The 19,396-nt window shown below is 39.5% G+C and overlaps 1 protein-coding gene across 9 annotated transcripts in view; it reads left to right on the top strand.

Moving 5' to 3' along the window:
- Positions 1-19,396, top strand: part of LOC140715456 (uncharacterized) — a 274,016-nt gene that overhangs the window by 234,146 nt on the left and 20,474 nt on the right. For 5 of the 9 annotated variants that reach the window (XM_073027670.1, XM_073027672.1, XM_073027667.1 and 2 more), the window contains 7 exons: positions 977-1,092; positions 5,106-5,265; positions 7,050-7,187; positions 7,347-7,436; positions 12,412-12,468; positions 16,301-16,453; positions 17,011-17,087. In XM_073027670.1, the coding sequence (XP_072883771.1) occupies positions 977-1,092; positions 5,106-5,265; positions 7,050-7,187; positions 7,347-7,436; positions 12,412-12,468; positions 16,301-16,453; positions 17,011-17,087 (791 nt within the window). The remainder of the gene's footprint in view (positions 1-976; positions 1,093-5,105; positions 5,266-7,049; positions 7,188-7,346; positions 7,437-12,411; positions 12,469-16,300; positions 16,454-17,010; positions 17,088-19,396) is intronic. The other 4 variants (XM_073027671.1, XM_073027668.1, XM_073027674.1 and 1 more) reach the window with 4 other exon arrangements.

Genomic DNA, 19,396 nt, shown 5'->3' with positions numbered 1-19,396 from the left:
TTGCCATGGGGATTGGTCTCTGAGCAGGTGCAAATCATGGCATAAAGCAGGAGCCAGCAGGAGCAGGTCTAGTAACTACGACATCCATGGACAAACAGTTAAGGCAAGGAAAGGAATACTCAGATAACTGCACTTATTTCAGTGCTTGAGGCTTAACAGGTAAGGCAGACAAACTCAGAACATGGATAGACTCAGAGGACTTGGAGTTTGTAGTCTTAACAGAAACATGTCTGAGAGAAGAGCAGGATTAGCAGCTCAATGTTCTAAGATATAAATATGACAGGTGTGACAGAGGCATAGGTAGGCAAGGACAGATTGTAGCTTTTTTGATAAGGGAAGATGCGACTGCAGTACGTAGAGATGACAGTATTGAAGACTCAAGTCAGAGAGGCCATATAGGTTGAAAGGAAAGGGACACATTGTAAGTAGCTTTTAGTGTGTAAGCAAATATCCAGAGGCAGCATGTTCCTGTCTGGGTGAAGAGTAAACCTGGCAAGCACAAGGAACCTTGGCTCATGAGAGATATTGAGGCTCAGGTCAAAAAAAAAGAAGGAAGCATACATTGGGATTAGAATGTCAGGATTGAGTGAATCCCTTGATGAATGTAAAAAAGATTAAGAATACTCTGAAGAAGGGCATCAGGAGAACAAAGATAAGTTATGAGATGGAACTGGCAGGTAAGATTATGGAAAATCCCAAGAGTTTCTAAAAGGATGGCTAGGGAGAGAGTCGGTCTCCTGAAACTCAGGATTTTGGTGGCATTTAAAAAAAATTTTCTCCTTGGTATTTGTTGAAGAGAAAATTGTGGTTGCTCAAACAATGTTTTGGAGGACATTCCTATTACCAGGGAGGAGATATTTGCAGCCTTACAGCACATTATCGTGCATAAATTCCCAGGTACTGACCGTGTGCATCCTTGAAATTTTGTGGGAGACCAGTGAGGAATCAATATTATTTTGTTTTCTTTCTCTTTTAGCATCATGACACAAATGCAAAAAAACAGTCCATGTATTTAAAGATCGATTCTCTGAAAGAAAGTCCAATAAATTGTCCTCCTGTCAGATTATCTGTTTCAGCCACCTCTTGTTCAGGGTATGTATTCAACATCTTCCTTTCAATAATGCTTGAATAGGAAAATTAAATGTAGCACTCCGATTTGTTTCTGAACAGCTGCATCTTTTAAATTGCTCATATTAACTTTCCCCCATGTTTTGATGAAAGTTTAAAAAAATCTTTTTAACCATAATGATTCCTTGTAACACCTTTCTTACACAGTAAAATCATTGAGGCTAAATTTCTTGAGAAATTATTAAAGTCTGACAGTATTAAAACCCAGAGTGATTTTATTTGTCTTCCTAGAGAGCTTTGCAGAGTTGCTTTTTAGTTAAATAAATCTCACTGGCTAACTTGATTTATGAATGAGTCTTCAAATCACCCAGCAGTGCTCATTTCAAACTTAATTCTACTTTGATTGTGAGTAGTATTTTGAAGTGCTGCTGGACACAGGTTGCAGGTTGTGCGATAGTTGTGTATGGGATCCAGAAGACGGAGTAGAGGGATACAGATGGTATACATAATTATCTGGATAGACAGGGTCTGATTAGGAACAGTCAACATGGATTTGTGCGTGGGAGGTCACCTTTGACAAATCTTATTGAATTTTTTGAAGAGGTTATTAAGAAAGTTGACAAGGGTAAAGCAGTGGATGTTGTCTATATGGACTTCAGTAAGGCCTTTGACAAGGTTCCACACGGAAGGTTAGTTAGGAAGGTTCAATTGTTAGATATTAATATTGAAGCAGTAAAATGGGTTCAACAATGGCTGGATGGGAGATGCCAGAGAGTAGAGGTGGATAACTGTTTGTCAGGTTGGAGGCCGGTGACTAGTGATGTGCCTCAGGGATCTATACTGGTTCCAATGTTGTTTGTCATATACATTAATGATCTAGATGATGGGGTGGTAAATTGGATTAGTAAGTATGCAGATGATACTGAGATAGGTGGCGTTGTGGAAAATGAAGTAGGTTTTCAAAGCTTGCAGAGAGATTTTGGCCAGTTAGAAGAGTGGGCTGATGGAGTTTAATGCTGATAAGTGTGAGGTGCTACATTTTGGTAGGACAAATCAAAATAGGACATACATGGTAAATGGTAGGGCATTGAAGAATGCAGTAGAACAGAGTGATCTAGGAATAATGGTGCATAGTTCCCTGAAGGTGGAATCTCATGTGGATAGAGTGGTGAAGAAAGCTTTTGGTATGCTGGCCTTTATAAATCAGAGCATTGAGTATAGGAGTTGGGATGTAATGTTAAAATTGTACAAGGCCAAATTTGGAGTATTGTGTACAGTTCTGGTCACCGAATTATAGGAAAGATGTCAACAAAATAGAGAGAGTACAGAGAAGATTTACTAGAATGTTACCTGGGTTTCAGCACCTAAGTTACAGAGGAAGGATGAACAAGTTAGGTCTGTATTCTTTGGAGCGTAAAAGGTTGAGGGGGGACTTGATAGTGGTATTTAAAATTATGAGGGGGATAGATAGAGTTGACGTGGATAGGCTTTTTCCATTGAGAGTAGGGGATATTCACACAAGAGGACATGAGTTGAGAGTTAGGGGGCAAAAGTTTAGGGGTAACAGGAGGGGGAACTTCTTTACTCAGAGAGTGATAGCTGTGTGGAACGAGCTTCCAGTAGAAGTGGTAGAGGCAGGTTTGATATTGTCATTTAAAGTAAAATTGGATAGGTATATGGAAAGGAATGGAGGATTATGGGCTGAGTGCAGGTCGGTGGGACTAGGTGAGAGTAAGCTTTCGGCACGGATTAGAAGGGCTGAGATGGCCTGTTTCCGTGCTGTAATTGTTATATGGTTATGAGAGGAACAGTTTGATGTCTCCACTTGTTCAAAGCAAAACATCTATGTAACTGATATAAAGAATGTACTCAGGCCAGAAATATACTGTTGATGAGCTTCTCTGGATTTTTTCTGTTCCGTGTATGTCCACTGTGCAAACAATTGATTTTCTATGTTCTCCAATCACTGAGATAGTTTGTGTGATTGCTCAGGGAGCACAGGCAGCTTGCAAAAATAACAAAGTTCAAAGGTCAAGTTTAATGCCCAAGAAATGTATACGATATACATCCTGAAATGCTTTTTCTTCGCAAAACATCCACAAAAACGAAGTGCCCCAAAGAATAAATGACAGTTAAACGTGAGAACCTTAAAGTCCCCCCCAGCTCCCAACAGCAGCGACCAACGATCCCCCTTCCCTCACCAGCAAAAATAAACACGCATCAATACCATCACCGAGCCCAAGCGTGTGCTAAACAATAGTAAAGACACAGACCAAAGTTACCCCAAAGCCTCACATTTCATCCAAATTTGACAACCCACAGGTTCTCTCTCTCCCTGGCAAGGGAGAGGGAGGTGTCCGTCATTTTCACAGTGAGTGGGAGACATAACAACAACCCGCTGGTTTACGATCTTAAAAGTCCATTTCGTCACTTTTTCTGAGCTCTGTGCCCGAAGATCGCAAAGATCTTGGGTCTTTGGGCCCACAGTGAAAGATTTTCTGGCCTCCCCGAAGACACATGAGCCTCTGGCTGTGACACCAACCCTCAATCCGCCTGTCTCCAGAGCCTTGAGATCTTAGGCTTCCGAATGGTGACCAATGGCACCTAAGTTGAAGATTGTCTCAGTTAATGGTTCTTGAGAATAGTTCATGTGTACAGTAAGGAGTTATGAATTAAGAAGAGGGGTAGGCTACTTGGCCCCTTGCAGCTTCTCCCGTTCAGTAAGATCTTGGCTGATCTGATTGTCATTGAGTCACAAAGATATATAGCTTGGAAACAGGCCCTTTGGCTCTACTTGATCCAGCTGACCAAGTTGACCACCTGAGTTCATCTCATTTTCCTGTATTTGTCCCAAATCCCTCTGAACCTGAGGTTGACGGATCTCTTGCTTAATAGCATTGGTCCAGGGCATTAAAAAAGTTTGGGAACCCCTGTCCTAAACCTTTCTTATCTACGTGCTGTCTAAATACCTTTCAAAGATGGTAATTGTACCTGCTTCTACAGTTTCTTCTAGCAGCTCATTCCATATAACCACCACCATGTCTCAACTCTACATGTATGTCTTCCTAATTCCAGTAACCTTACTGTCAAGAATCACTCCAACCACAGCCTAGTTATCTAAAAATTTATTCCCGCTGTAGTAGTAAGAATATTTGTTTACAGTTAATAAAGCTTCTTAAGTGCATCTGGAACTAATATTATTTCCTCATAACTATTTGATTTGGTAATTAGAATTTCTGAACACTTTGGTTGAATTGCTCATATTTCATTCATTTGCATTTTATTGAATTATGGAAAGCTTTTCCATACCTGTTAACCTTGATCTGGGTTAACAGGGTTCTGAATTTAATTAAGTATGTAGAGAATAACAGATGTGACTCCTGGGCCTGGGAACCATTCGAATAATGAGGCTGGACTAAAGACAAGGATGTAAAAATTGATAATAGATAGGTTAAGACATTCAACATTACATAAGTAGAAGTTGCGAAGTTTATGGTAGTGAAGGCATAGAATTAGAATTATAGACCAGTGCCGAAATCGATGTGGGTTTGCAAAAAATCATGCTGAGTAAGGAAGTTGGAAAATGGAATAGAATTATTGGAGAGGGAACAAGATTTGCATTTGGACTGAAGATGATGGATTTGGTGTGATCCATTTTAACTGAAGGAAATTGTTCAGGACTGAGGCAGTAGAGAAGCTGAGAGATAGAGTTTAGAGCCAAGCATACATATTGAAACCAGCAATGGTCCACAGGAGATCTTTTAATTCCTATTTTGATCATTTATGCAAAGTGTATCATGTATGTAGTATCATATACTTATTCATGAGAAAGAACAATGATCTTCATGTGATATTACTCTGCTATTACACTTTTTACAGTGTTAAATATCTGATTACCTGTATTTAGCCAAATTAGACTGTTGAACTGCATTTGTAATGTACAGTGAATATTGTTAGAGATGTTCTTTTCCTTAAAATATGTTACATGTTTCCTGCAGCATATTTAATGATGAAGCAAATTATATTGTGATTTTCAGATCAAGTTTAGATGATGTAGAAGATGGCGTGCTGTCTTCTGCTGCAAATAAGCTTTCAGGTACACGACCCTTGGCTCCCAGCCAGGAAGCACATTTACATTCACCAGATAAACCAAAAGATGGGGATTCCCTGAGCTCATCTTCTGCAAAGTCCGATCTGGTGGGTATTTTTCTCAATACAAGTTATAAAAGAATTGCTCTTGCTACTATTTTATACTTCTTATGTCTCTAATGAAGCACTCGTATGCAATGCAAATTTAGTTACACAATGAATCGTAGGTTGCCAACTGTATAATAATGCTCTGATACATGTAGGTTTGTACCTTGTAGATAAGTTTTTTTAATACAATAGTAATGCCAGGAAGTGAGGCAGTAATGCAGGTTATTATTAATGTTGAGACTACAGAAAAATATTGAGGGATTGAAGTCCTTGTTTTATCACCACTAACTGTTTCATCTTCATCATTATTAGATTTTTATCAATTATACTTGTTCTAAGGTCACATTTGAATGGGAAATACTGTAAAGAAAGCACTTACTAACAATGGTATCTTTAGACATAAATTTACCAGAGAATTATAGAGCTGATAATTAAAATCAGTCGTACCTTTTAAAAACTCAGGCAAGCAATTATTTTAAATTAGGCAATAAGCAGCTTAAATTGTGGAGGCTCTTTCTCTAAGATAGCATTCAGTTTCATAGAACATACTGGAAAATTTTAATATGCATTTTTAAATTTTCCTTTTTGTCTCTCTTTTTCTCACCAATTATTTTCTCCTTCCTTTTTCTGTCTACATCAGGCATGAGTCAAATGCACCCTCATTCTCGGACATTGCTTCATTTATTTTTCAATCTCAAAGCACAACATTAAAGTTACATCACTTAGGGATTTTTATTTCTGTCTAAATGATGAAAATGTATTTGTATTAGAGTAAAACACAACATCCATTTCTGGTTCAAATCATACTTCTCTGAAAATAGGAACAGACACTTGCCGGCCTAAGCCACATTTGAACAGGTGATGTGACATTTGACATCAGACACACATCAGTTTATGCCTTTCTTGCAGGGCGCACCTTTTTAGCATTGTCAGGGAAGTTAGTTTCAGGTAAGTGAATGTTAAAAATGAACTGTAGATTTTGGAAATGCTAGAACTGCTTCGCAGGTCAGGCCATAGCTGTGGGACGAGAAACAGTTAATATTTTGGGTCGAAGATCCTTCAACACTATAGACTTTAACCTAAGGTATTGATTCTGTTTCTCCTCTCACAGATGTGGCCAAATCTTGAATACTCCCTGCACTTTCTGTTTTTATGTTAGACCTAGGAGCCAGCAATGTTGGGCACTGATGAGATAAGTAGATCCTCATGGGCCATTACTGGTTTGGAAGCCGACTAATAAAGTTCAATACCTTTCTTCCATCCTTCCGAACCCCCTCCACTTCAGTTGCAATAATAATTGTCCATTATGGTTCAATATAATTTAAATGGTCATATTGAATGGCTTACACCTTTATGGTGCATTAATATTCTATTTCACATACAGAGGTCTCACAGGAAACACATGAGCCAAAGCCAGACTTCTTTCTGGCTGATTTTACGAAACCTATATTTTCCAAATTTATCCCAGGTCAATGGTGACATGGTGACATTTAGAAAGTCACATAACAATTGACAGAAGAAGAATAGAATTTAGGGCAAATGTAACCATATATTTTGTTTACAACTTGATCCTTTAAGCAATATAGAAATCAAATTTGGAAATTGACTTTCAAAAACTGATTGGTCATGGTAATAACTTTTGAAGGAGGGAAATGATTTCCAACTTGAGGGAAGTGTCACTTATTACTTTAAGTATAAATCACCCATGACTAAGAATGTTTATAGGGGTAGGATACGAAAATGCCTGTTCCTGAAACCTTGCACCTTGCCACCCTTCTGCGCAGTCAACTCCTGAGGAACCAGTTGCCTCTGCAGATGCCTTGTTAAGTAGGATTGTAGGACACACAGAAGTAGATGAGCTTGACTATCTGCAACCTGACACCGCTGAAAAAAACCCTTCAGTGTTTGCGAGCAAGTTACAGGTTTGTACAGAAAATCATTTCATAATTAATCATCTCAATTTGTGTTTGTATTCATTTTCATATCCAGTTCTGTTTGTTCACCAACATGGTCAAAGTCTTACACTATTTTTTTTCCACTATTGCTTTTCTACGGATTGCTCCTGTTCTGTTCAATGGCAGGAAGAGCTAGTGTATGCAGCCATGAGGATAGAAGCACTGAAGCTAGCCAAACAGATATCCAACTCTCCCAGCAGCTCCCTAGATTATGAGGTATCGCATAATGCCTGGAGTGTTATGTTTGTAGTGCACTGGCTATAGTGTGTGAACTAATTTAGTCAAAAGCATCATACTGTTTTAAGCATGTCTTAGTGACTTTATCTACTTTTCGAATGAGCCCCTCCCATATACGTCCCTAATGTACTGATGATGAATGTTAACCTCTTGATTGCATGCTTGGATATGGTGTTACCTATCATACTCTCTTTAGGTTTTAGTGTGATACTTCCCTTGGGCTTTCTACCCCAGGAAATTGACTGTGACTGTACACATTAAATAAATTCAAAGTACTAAATTTAGCATGGCACATGACACACTGGACTTGTCCCAAACTGCCTTCTGGCCTCCTGCAAATTGAACAGCGGTTGGATTTGACACGTCATTAGAAACTTGATGGCAGAATTAGTTCTGAAACAAAATGTAACGGGAACGCAGTGCACACCTGCTGGCTCAACAGCACCCGGAGATGTGGATTCAATCCTCACCTTGTGCTGCCCATGTGGAGCTGGCGCATTCTCCCTGTGACTGCGCGGGGTTCCTTCATTTGCCCGTTTTCCTCTCCTGTACCAAGTGGTTGGTAGAATAATTGGTCACTACAAATAATGACCTTATTGTGTAGAACTTGAGGGGAGCTGATGGAAAAGTGTGGGAGTAAAAAATACGGGATTAATGTAACCCAACTGTTAATGGGTGGTAGATTGGCTGTTCAGTTCCCGCTGTTGTCTGTAAGGGTTTGTGTGTTTTCCCTGTAATCATGTGGGGGTTTTTTCTGGGTGCACTGCTTTCTTCCCACATTCCAAAGGCGTACAATTAGCTTTAGGGTTAGTGTGTTTTTGTCATGCTATGTTAGCGCCCGAAGCTTGGCAACACTTGTAGATTGCCCCCAGCACAATCCTCAGACTCTGCTGGTCATTGACGCAAATGACGTATTTCACTCTATGCTTTGAGGTACATGATAAATAAAGCTGATCCAACCTCTTAGTTCTGGGTGCCATACTATAGGAAAGATATGATTATGTTAGAAAGGGCACAGAAGAGTTTCAAAAGGATAGTTAAGAAAGTGGTAGTTAAGAAAGCTTATGGGGTGTTAGCTTTCATAAGTCGAGGGATAGAGTTTAAGAGACGCGATGTAATGATGCAGCTCTATAAAACTTTGGTTAGGCCACACTTGGAGTACTGTGTTCAGTTCTGGTCGTCTCACTATAGGAAGGATGTGGAAACATTGGAAAGGGTACAGAGGAGATTTACCAGGATACTGCCTGGTTTAGAGAGTATGGATTATGATCAGAGATTAAGGGACCTAGGACTTTACTCTCTGGAAAGAAGGAGGATGAGAGGAGACATGATAGAGGTATACAAGATATTAAGAGGAATAGTTAGAGTGGACAGCCAATGCCTCTTCCCCAGCGCACCACTGCTCAGTACAAGAGGACACGGCTTTAAGGTAAGGGGAGAGAAGTTCAAGGGGGATATTAGAGGAAGGTTTTTCACTTAGAGAGTGGTTGGTGCGTGGAATGCACTGCCTGAGTCAGTGGTGGAGGCAGATACACTAGTGAAGTTTAAGAGACTACTAGACAGGTATATGGAGGAATTTAAGGTGGGGGGTTATATGGGAGGCAGGGTTTGAGGGTCGACACAACATTGTGGGCCGAAGGGCCTGTAATGTGCTGTACTATTCTATGTTCTATATTGTCGGGACTGGACGGATTTAGTTACGAGTAGAGACTGGATCAGTTGGGAATATCTTCCCTGGAGCAAAGGAGGCTTTGGACTGACTTAATAGAGGTTTATAAAATCACAAGGCATAGATAAGATGGGCAATCAGAATCTTATTCCCAGTGTAGGAGAGTCTTAAATTGGAGGGCATGGGTATGATGTAAGAGCAGAAAGTTTTAAAGGGGCATGACAGGCAAGATTTTTACGCAGAATGTGCTGGGTATGTGGAAAGAACTGCCAGAAGAAGTGATAGAGGCATGAACAATGACAGCTGTTGCAAAGTTTCAAAGGCATTCGTACAGATACATGGATAGGAGAGGTTTAGAGGGATGTGGGCCAAACGTAGTTAAATAGAATGAGTTTAGGTAGTCCCATTTAACTCCATGCAACATGGAAACAGATTCTTCCTGATCTTCAACAGGGAAACTAATTCTGTAACAAATTCCTGGCAGAATTTTCACATAGGTGCAATTCAGTATGGGTATGATCCCAGTTAAATGCCACTGAGGAAAAAAGAAATTAATCATCTTGTGAGATGTTAGAGTCATAGAGCACTACAGCACATAAACAGGGCCTGAGACTGGATCAGCTGGGATTAGCTTCTCACTTAATAGAGGTTTATAAAATCACAAAGCATAGATAAGATGGGCAATCAGAATCTTATTCCCAGTGTAGGAGAGTCTATGCCAAACTGATATTCTGCCTAGTCCCATTAACCTTCACCTGGACAATAGATCTTCATATCCCTCTCATACATGTTCTTATCTAAATTTCTCTTAAATGTTGAAATCAAACCTGTAACCACCCGTTCACCACCTCTGACTGAAGAAGTTCCTCCTCAGGTTCCCCTTAAATATTTCACCTTTCACCCTTAACCTACGACCTCTAGTTCTAGAGTCAACCAATCTCAGTGGAAAAACCTGCTTCCATTTACCCTATACCCCTCATAATTTTGTATACCTCACCCCTCAAATCTCCCCTCATTGTTCTAAGCTTCAGAGAACAAAGTCCTAACCTATTCAATCTTTCCCTGCAACTCAGGTCCTTGTCCCAGCAACATCCTTGTAAATTTTCTCTATACTCCTTCAATCTTATTAATATCTTTCCTGTAGGGAAGTGACCAGAACAGCACACAATACTCCAAATTAGGCCTCACTTATACAATATATCTTATACAACTTCAACATAACTTCTCAACCCTTGTACTCAGTACTTTGATTTATGAAGACCAACTTACGAAAAGCTCGCTTTATGACCCTATCTACCTGTGATGCCACTTTCAAGGAATTTTGGATCTGTATTCCCAGATCCCCCTGTTCTACCGCACTCCTCAGTGATGTATCTGGTTTGTCCTCCCAAAGTGCAACACCACACACTTGTCTACATTAAATTCCATCTGCCATTTTTCAACCCATGTGTTAAAATGTTTAGTTCTTTGCATTTTATTCAAAATGTATTAGTAATAAAGGTGTCTTGAAATACTCATTGTAAACGCTTCTCAGTTTTCATTTTCACTCTATTTGAGTAAAGTACCCTGCTAAAATGGGTGGACAGGTTACTGTGCAGGCAACAGAGTTAAAGATCACTTCCAATACGAATGAATTCTCAAGAGCCTGTCCTCGCATCTGAAGGAGGCCATTTGAGAGCTCTGAGGAATTGTATTTGCTATAATTATTTGTTGCTGTAATTTAGAAATAGGTTCAAAAGGTTCTTAAATCAATCATCTGTGCATGCCTCACTACCATATATAGGTTCATTTTGCTATTTTCTAGTCATTCCTGACTTTCTAACAATCTTCAGGGTGCAAAGTTAAAAATGTGCAGAATTCACATTATTAGGAGCTGTTCACCACGCAGTTGAAGAAGGGAGAAAGAAACCTTGTTAACAGAACAAATATTCTTTGTTAGGCTGATATTATCCCATCGTGATTGTGACTGCTAAAAGTACTTATCAAAGCACACCTCTCTAATATTTTCCTTAAAGTGAGTGAGAAATGGGAATGGCTTGTGATGGCCAGCTAAAGGACAGAGATAAAAACTGAATTTGGTGAAATTTGGTGACAGCAACAATGGGAAAACTTGATTAAAGATACCCCAGGTGCCAGGAAATTAAGAGTAAGCACTACTGTGTGTCTGATCCTTTTAGTCTAAATGATATACCATATAAAACTGAAGTGTGCCTAAACAACAGCTGGTCAAACGAAAGTCAGAGTCAGAATCAGATTTAATATCATTGGCATATGTCATGAAATTTATTGTTTTGCATCAGCAGTACAATGGAATACATAATAATAAAAATATAAATTATAGTAAGTATATATAAAGAAAGAAAATTAAATGAAATAAGTTGTGCACAAGGAGAGGGAAAATAAATACTGAGTTAGTGTTCTTGGGTTTAATGTCCATTCAGTAGTCTGATGGTGGAGGGGAAGAAGCTGTTGCTGAATCACTGAGTGTGTGTTTTCAGGCTCCTGTACCTCCCCCTTGATGGTAGCAATGAGAAGAGGGCATGTCTTGGATGATGGGTAAATGATGGATACTGCTTTTTTGAGGCGCCTCCTTTTCAAGGTGTCCTGGATGCTGGGGAGGGTAGTGCCCATGATGAAGCTGGCAGGGTTTACAACGTTCTGCGGCTTTTTCTGATCCTGTGCAATGGCCCTTCCATACCAGATGGTGTCAAAGAGGTTACTGTTTGCATGCAGCTCCAATGGGAATCATCAACTTTTCCTGTTTAGGACTACTACAGCTGAAAGTCTCTTGCTGTGTGGCAGGTTTTATTTCTGAATCAAGATAAATGTATCAAGGTCCAATATATTTTTTTAAAAATCACTATATTCACAAGAGCATTTGTACAGAAACATAATTAACAAAATGATTATTAATTTAATATACAACTAGAATATCCTAAAATTATATGAAATAAATTTTATTCTTAGTGCAATAAATTAAGAACACTTTAGTGTGCATAATAGATAATTTCTCATTTTCAGTGTCACACTTTATTAATGTGGAGAGTAGATGAAATTCAAAACACATTGGATTTTCAAGATAACTTTGAAGCACCCAAAACCTTTTGACAATATGAGAGAAATTGCTAAAGAGCTAATATTTATTTAAGTATAAAATATGAATGAAGTGAATATTGATTTTATTTCATATACGTTAGGAATAGTCAACGCACAGTTATTAACAAGGTTAAGTTTAGTTGCCATTTTACTTTCTTAAGTTTCTTTCACTTGTCTGCATGCTCACAGATCAGAGGGAGGAGAGCAGCCCGAAGACAAAGGGCCATTTCTGGCTCACATTCACAAGTAAGAGTTAGATTAGGACCTTCCCCAATATCAGTAATATGTTTGATAACATTTTGTAATCATATCAATGCTGACAGCAATTAGAAATATGTGTTTCATTCCACGAGATGTATGTAAAATTTGGTTAATTAATTTTAAGAATAGCTAGCTAAGAAAAGGCTTTTGGAATTCTGTATATGATAACAGCTAAATATTTCTCAAGAATCACATTAAGGCCAGAGATATTAATTAGAGGAATGTTTTTACCAAGTAAGACACGGTGCAGAATTTATAAGGATGTTGAAACTGGTTTTAATTACGTTGCAGCTTTCGTTTGGCTTAGTATAGAATTGTAATTTGTAGTTTGTAACTTACTGATGGTTTTACTGAATGCAGAACACGTGCAAGTCTGGACAGCTTTGAGAACTTATTCTTAATTTTCTAATGACTGTTCCCGACATTCAGTAAAATGAGGTACAGATTGATATTCAATAATTTCTTTGGGTTATATTTTATGTATTCTAAATAATTTCATGGTTTATTTGTGAACACAAACCAGATGTGAAAAATTCTGAATGTGTCAAAGCAGAAAAACAAAGGGTCTGAGTTTGCAACATTGACAGAGATTATTTATTTGTTTACTCTTTTTCTTTCATTTCTCAGTATTCTATCCGTGAAAATATCATGCAGTGCCATGTAAAATGTTTTGCTTTTATTTTCTGAGTACATTCAATTTGAATGTAGAGAGAATATTTGACTTGATTGTGAATGAGTTTTTAAGACCATTGACATAGAAGCAGAACTAAGGCCAATTTATACTTCTGTGTTGAATCTACGCCATAGGTGATGCACCATCAATAACTCTCGGAGACGGGAGGCAAAAGATAGGCTTTTATTAGCTGCATACGTGACCACAACATCTTGGAGACTGAGGGAGGAGCAGTGCCTCCAATCGCCTTTATACAGGGGTCTGTGGGAGGAGCCACAGGAGCAGTCAGCAGAGGGGCATGTCCAGACACGTATACACATAGTTTACCACAATAGGTACCGCGTACCCTACGCCATACCTACACTGTAGGGTGACGTGCACCTCCTCAAAAAAGTAACTCACATGTCGCGGCGACACAGACTGCAACAACTGTGATTGGTCCGCTTGGCAGCGTCGCATTTCCTCCTACGCATTTCCGGTTGCTGCTTCTCTGCCATGTCTGCACACCGATGCAAAATAGATTAACCAAATTGCCAAATCTACCTGCCGACATGCGAAAATGTTTGAAATGCATTTCCTCGTCCATGTCTCTCACAAAGAAACTCAACACTGTGGCATAGAAACCCCACCGCCAACTAGCGTTTTGGCACACACCAACGCATGCTCGCTACGGCGTAGAGCCTACACAGAAGTATAAATCAGGCCTACGGCATAGCCCATACACGGAAGTATTAATCGGCCTTTAGGCCATTTGGCCCATTGAGTCTGCTCCCCATTCGATCATGGCTAATTTATTTTCCCTCTCCTGCCTTCTCCCTATAACCTTTGACACCCGTACTAACTAAGTACCAATCAACCTTCACTTTAATTATTTGACTTTCATAGCTGTATGTGGCGATGCATTCTATAGATTCACCACTTTCTGGCTAAAGCAATTCCTCCTCATCTCTGTTCTAAAGGGGCATCCTGTTATTCTAAGGCTATTCTTAGACTCTCCCACTATTGGAAGCATCCTCGTCACGTGCATTCTATCTAAGCCTTTCAATATTCAGTAGGTCTCAATGAGATCCCCCTTCTCCATTCCATTCCATTGATAAAAACAGGATAGACATGTTTAGAATCCTTTCTCTGAGGTGTTGGCGTAAAACAAAATAGAGTAATTTTTTTTCTTTCTCCTCACTATTGGCTTCACGTTGATTTCTCATGTGGCATAAAAACTAATGCTTCCTGGGGGAAACAAAAAAGTCAATCTTGCATTTATAAGTCTTTAAGACTGTGGTATTTTCTTGGCATTGCTAATTGCTAATTATATCTCCTGTCAGTATACTGATTTAGTACACAGTATCTACAGCATACATTTTTAAGACTAGTTGCTTCAATTAATACTTAATATGTAAATCAATTATTGTGTATTCACAGTCTTACAAGTTTTTAAAGGGGAAGGAAAATATCAATATTGCTTTAAACTAAACTTTCTTTCAGTTATTTAGGAAGCAATATTTTGTCTTAATTGTAGATTCATGAAATTGCATTTAAATTAAGACAAAGTGTTGTGTTCTTTATATTAATATGTATTGTGGGTTTCTAATAATGAACCATATTCTGGAAGGAATAGAGCTTTTATTTAGCAGCAACAACCACACATGTCTTACAGCGCCATGCTTCCAGATCTTTCTCTCATTTCTGCGCATGCTCAGAACACTCTCCAATCACGTTCTTACATATGATATCACCACACAAAGTATTGCTTCCTATCTCTAAATGCTAATTGTATGTTTCCTTCTACTCAAAAATTTATCTAATATAAAATACATTTTTGACACTTTGGAAATATGCTTATGGCACTTCGAGGTAGGAAACAATATCTTTATTTCAGCAACACACACAAAATGCTGGAAGAACTCAGCAGACCAGGCAGCAACTATGGAAAAAAAGTAAACATTCGACATCTGGGGCTGAGACCCTACATTGGAACTGGAGAAAAAGACGAGAGTGAGAGGGCGGGGGAGGGGTGGAAGATGTACAAGGTGTAGGGAGTGGGGAGCGATGAAGTACCAAGCTGGGACGTTGATTGGCGAAAGAGATAGAGGGCTGAAGAAGGGAGAATCCGAAAGGAGAGGGTCGAAGACCATGGAAGATGGGGAAGGGGGAGGAGCCCATAGGGAGGCGATTGGTAGAAAGGGGGATAGGTGGGAGAGAGAACGGGAATGGGGAATGGTGAAGGGGGGGGGGCAATTACCAGAAGTTTGAGAGATCAATGTTCATGCCATCAGGTTGGAGGCTGCCTGCCCTGATGGAATAGAAGGTGTTGTTCCTCCAACCTGAGTGTGGCCTCATTGTGGCAGTAGAGGAGGCCATAGACTGATGTCTGACATGTCGAAATCTTTATCTAAGTGTTCTTTTGTGAATCTTTAATGTACGTCAAAGGTATAGAAATTTATGTTTTCACACACCTCTCAGGTTCTGCAGGTCAAGCATGAAAGAGTAAATAAGTTCCAAATTTTATGCAAGAAATATGCATGATTCTGAAAGGTGAACAGCTTTCTGTTGACTCTGAATTAATGAGTAACTTGATGCAAAAAAGATGACATTCCATTTTAGCTAATAAATAGTCATGCTTTCGAATTGCTCTGCTCACCCTAATAACATAGATCCTGCAAATGTCTCTCGGTAAGTACTGTTTAGCTGTTGTCAAGATGGCAGCAGAGACTTATAAGGGCAATGTGTACAAAAATTGTAGAAAGGTGGTTATTTTGTTTTTTGATTTGCTAAGCAACAGATGATCAGTTGAGGAATAGATATGTTGTTACTTAATCTGATTGTATGCTGTCACTATTCTTGTAGATAATTTCTGCAAATGCGTGGTTCTGAATTAAGTTGAAGTTCACACTTTTCTACATATAATTTCTGACATTTCATTATAAATTACCCAACATACTTTCCTTTCGCTGATGTATTTCAGGAGAATTTTTGCAACCCTGTGAACCTAAAGTTAATTTAAATCAAACCATTAGTTTAAACTTAACAGAGCGTTTTGGAGATTTGACCTTGCAAGCGGGTACTTCATTCCCACAGCTTCTAAGTCAAAAGTAATTCACTGTAATCCTATATCAATTTTTTGTTTGCATTTTACACTTGCTCTAGCAAAGAGACAGTACGCCATTAATGGACACTCCCATCACAAAAAATGCACTCTACTCCAGAACTGGTGACAGTGAAGTGGAGGATTCTCCGGCTGATGGACATCACTACAACCAAAGAGATTTGGATTCTGCTCTGAGAGCAGCAAGGGAGGAGGTAATCGTTCATTCTTAAGCAAACTATTCTGCTTGGGTTTGTATTTCTGTGTCTATTCATGTGGTTGATGTTTAATAATGGATTTATTTATTGAGATTCAGTGCGGAATAGGCCCTTCTGGCCCTTAGAGTCGCACCGCCCAGCAATCCCCCAATTTAACCCAAGCCTAATCACGGGGCAGTTTATAATGACCATTTAACCTACTAATTGGAACTTCTTAGGACTGTGGGAGGAAACCAGATCACCTGGAGGAAACCTACATGATCACAGGCAGAACCCAGGTCACTGGTGCTGTAAAGCATTGTGCTAACTACTACACTACCATGCCACTGTTTGGCTTTTAACAGAAACAGTCTCAATATCTTTTGCCAAATTAAAATGACTGAATCTTGTTGACATAGCTTTTTAAGTGGCTAAGATGATTCAGATTAATAATATGTTTATTGCTCCCTTTTGTTTTATTTCTGTACATTTATTAGTATAACCAACTCGTTTTAACCTACTCGTGCTTTTCTCAGATTGGTCCACATTGGTGTGTATTCCTTTCATTGTTTCAGATTGTTGAAAAGGAAAGGGAAGCAGCAGAATGGAAAAGGAAGTATGACGAAAGTAAACAAGAAGTTGTTGAGATGAGGTGGGTTGATATGAATCTGAGTCTCTTGGAATTCTGTTATGATGATTATAGTAGCCTATAGAAAATTAAATTGATAATCCTCTGTCAAGAAACATTATCCATGCAAACCGAACCATAATATCTTTGAGGGCTTTGAGTTATATTATAAATTTCAAGTATGACCCCAGAAAAGACTTGATGGTTGAGTTTATACTGCAATGAAAGTAAATTAGTTGAGGCCATGAAGAAATTAGCCAACCATTCTATAACAATACACACAAAATGCAGGAGGAACTCAGCAAGTCAGGCAGCATCTATAGAGGGGAATAAACAACATTTCGGCCAAGGGCTTTCATCAAGACTGGAAAGGAAGCAAAAGCCAGAATAAAGAGGTGGAGGGAGGAGAAGGTATGTGAGTTGGGAGGGGATAGATGTGTTGGGGAGGTGGAATAGAGTATGAAGTTGCAAGGTGATAGGTGGAAGAGTTAAAGGGCTGATAATGAAGGAGTCTGATGGGAAAGGACAGCGGACCATGGAGGAAAGGGATGGAGAGGAGAACCATAGGGAGGTGAGGAAAAGAGAAGGAATGAGAGGGTAACCAGAATGGGGAATGGGGCGGGGGAGAGGAAAACAGTGGAAATTGGAGAAATTGATGTTCATGCCATCAGAATATGAGGGGTTGCTCCTCCAACCTGAGTTTGGCCACATCGTGGTAGTAGGTAGTAGAAGAAGCGATAGGCAAACATATCAGAATGGGAATGAGAAAGGGAAATCAAATTGTCAGGCATGGGGACATCCTGTATTTTGTTGGAAACAGAACAAAGGTGCTTAACAGAGTGCCCCCCCCCCCCCCAGTCTATCTTGGGTTTCACCAGTGTAGAGGAGGCTCCACTGGGAACATACAATAGATGAGCTCGACGCTCGCAAGTAAAGTGTTACCTGCCCTAAAAGCAGAGCATGGGGCTCCTGATGGTGGTGAGAAGGGAGGTGTAGGGGCAGTGTGGCACTTGTCACGATTGCAGGAATAACGGTCAAAAGGGAGATCAATGGGGAAGGATGAGTGGACAAAGTAGTCACATAAAGAGCGGCCCCTATGGAAAGTGGAGAGGGGAGCACAGAAAAATGTGTTACTGTTGGAAATGGTAAAGTTACAGTGCTGGATGTGGAGGACCATGGCGTGGTAAAAAGCTCTTTCTATTAAAATGATTTAAGTCATCAATGTTAGAAGCATTTGTAAGAAATCTCAATTACTTTCACCCATGAGTTTAAACCTTTTAGTGATTAGAGGCACCATTCGTTGGTATTTTTAATTTTAATATTTAATGGCTTCATTGACACAAGTTTCTAGATGCAGCCTGACCTGCTGAGTTCTTCCAGCATTTGGTATGTGTTACTTTGGATTTCCAGCATCTGCAGATTTTCTTGTGTTTATGATATCAGTTGGACGACATTTTAGTTTCTGTAAAATTTGGATTATACCTTGTACCTAATAAAGTGGCCACTGAGTCTATGTTCATAGTCTTCTGCTGTTGTAGCTCATCCACTCCAAGGTTTGATGTGTTGTGTGTTCAGAGATGCTCTTCTGCACGCCACTGTTGCTATGTGTGGTTATTTCACTTACCACCACCTTCCTGTCAGCTTGAAACAGTCTGGCCATTCTCCTCTGACCTCTCCCCTTAACAAGGTGTTTTCACCCACAGAACTGCTGCTCACTGGATGCTTTTTTGTTTTTCACACCATTTTCTGTGTGTAAAAAATCCCAGGAGATCAGCAGTTCCTGAGATACTCAAACCACCCTGATTAGCACCAACAATTATTCCATGGTCGATGTAACTTAGATCATATTTCTTCCCCATTCTGACGTTTGGTCTGAACAACAGCTGAACCCCTTGACCATGTCTGCATGCCTTTATGTATTGAGTTTCTGGCGAATATTTAGATATTTGCAATAATGAGCAGGTGTACCTAATAAAGTGGCCACTGAGTATATGTTGCACAACAGATTCTTATATCCTCAATCTCTTTAGATATGTGGATCAGGTTTCAATTATATGAAAAGGATCTGATTGTAATATCAAGTGAATTATGTCAGCCCTGTCATTGTGGCTTCCAGGAACAGGAAGAGAAGATTTTAAAGAGAAGGGCTTTAATGTATCTTCTGATCTCATGCAAGATCTCTCATGATCTTGTATTTTTGATCTCTTCGAAGAACAGAATTTCTCTGTGCTTTTCAAGGACACCATGAGCCATCCCTGTCCAGGCTTCCAATCACTTTCCTTGGCTGTCGTTGCCTCTGATCCTTCTTCCCCCAACCACTTCCCTTATTGCAA

This window comes from Hemitrygon akajei, chromosome 23, assembly GCF_048418815.1.
Source record: "Hemitrygon akajei chromosome 23, sHemAka1.3, whole genome shotgun sequence".
NCBI lineage: Eukaryota > Metazoa > Chordata > Chondrichthyes > Myliobatiformes > Dasyatidae > Hemitrygon > Hemitrygon akajei.
Note: the sequence above shows the minus strand (reverse complement) of the source record. Positions and strands in the feature narration are given on the sequence as shown.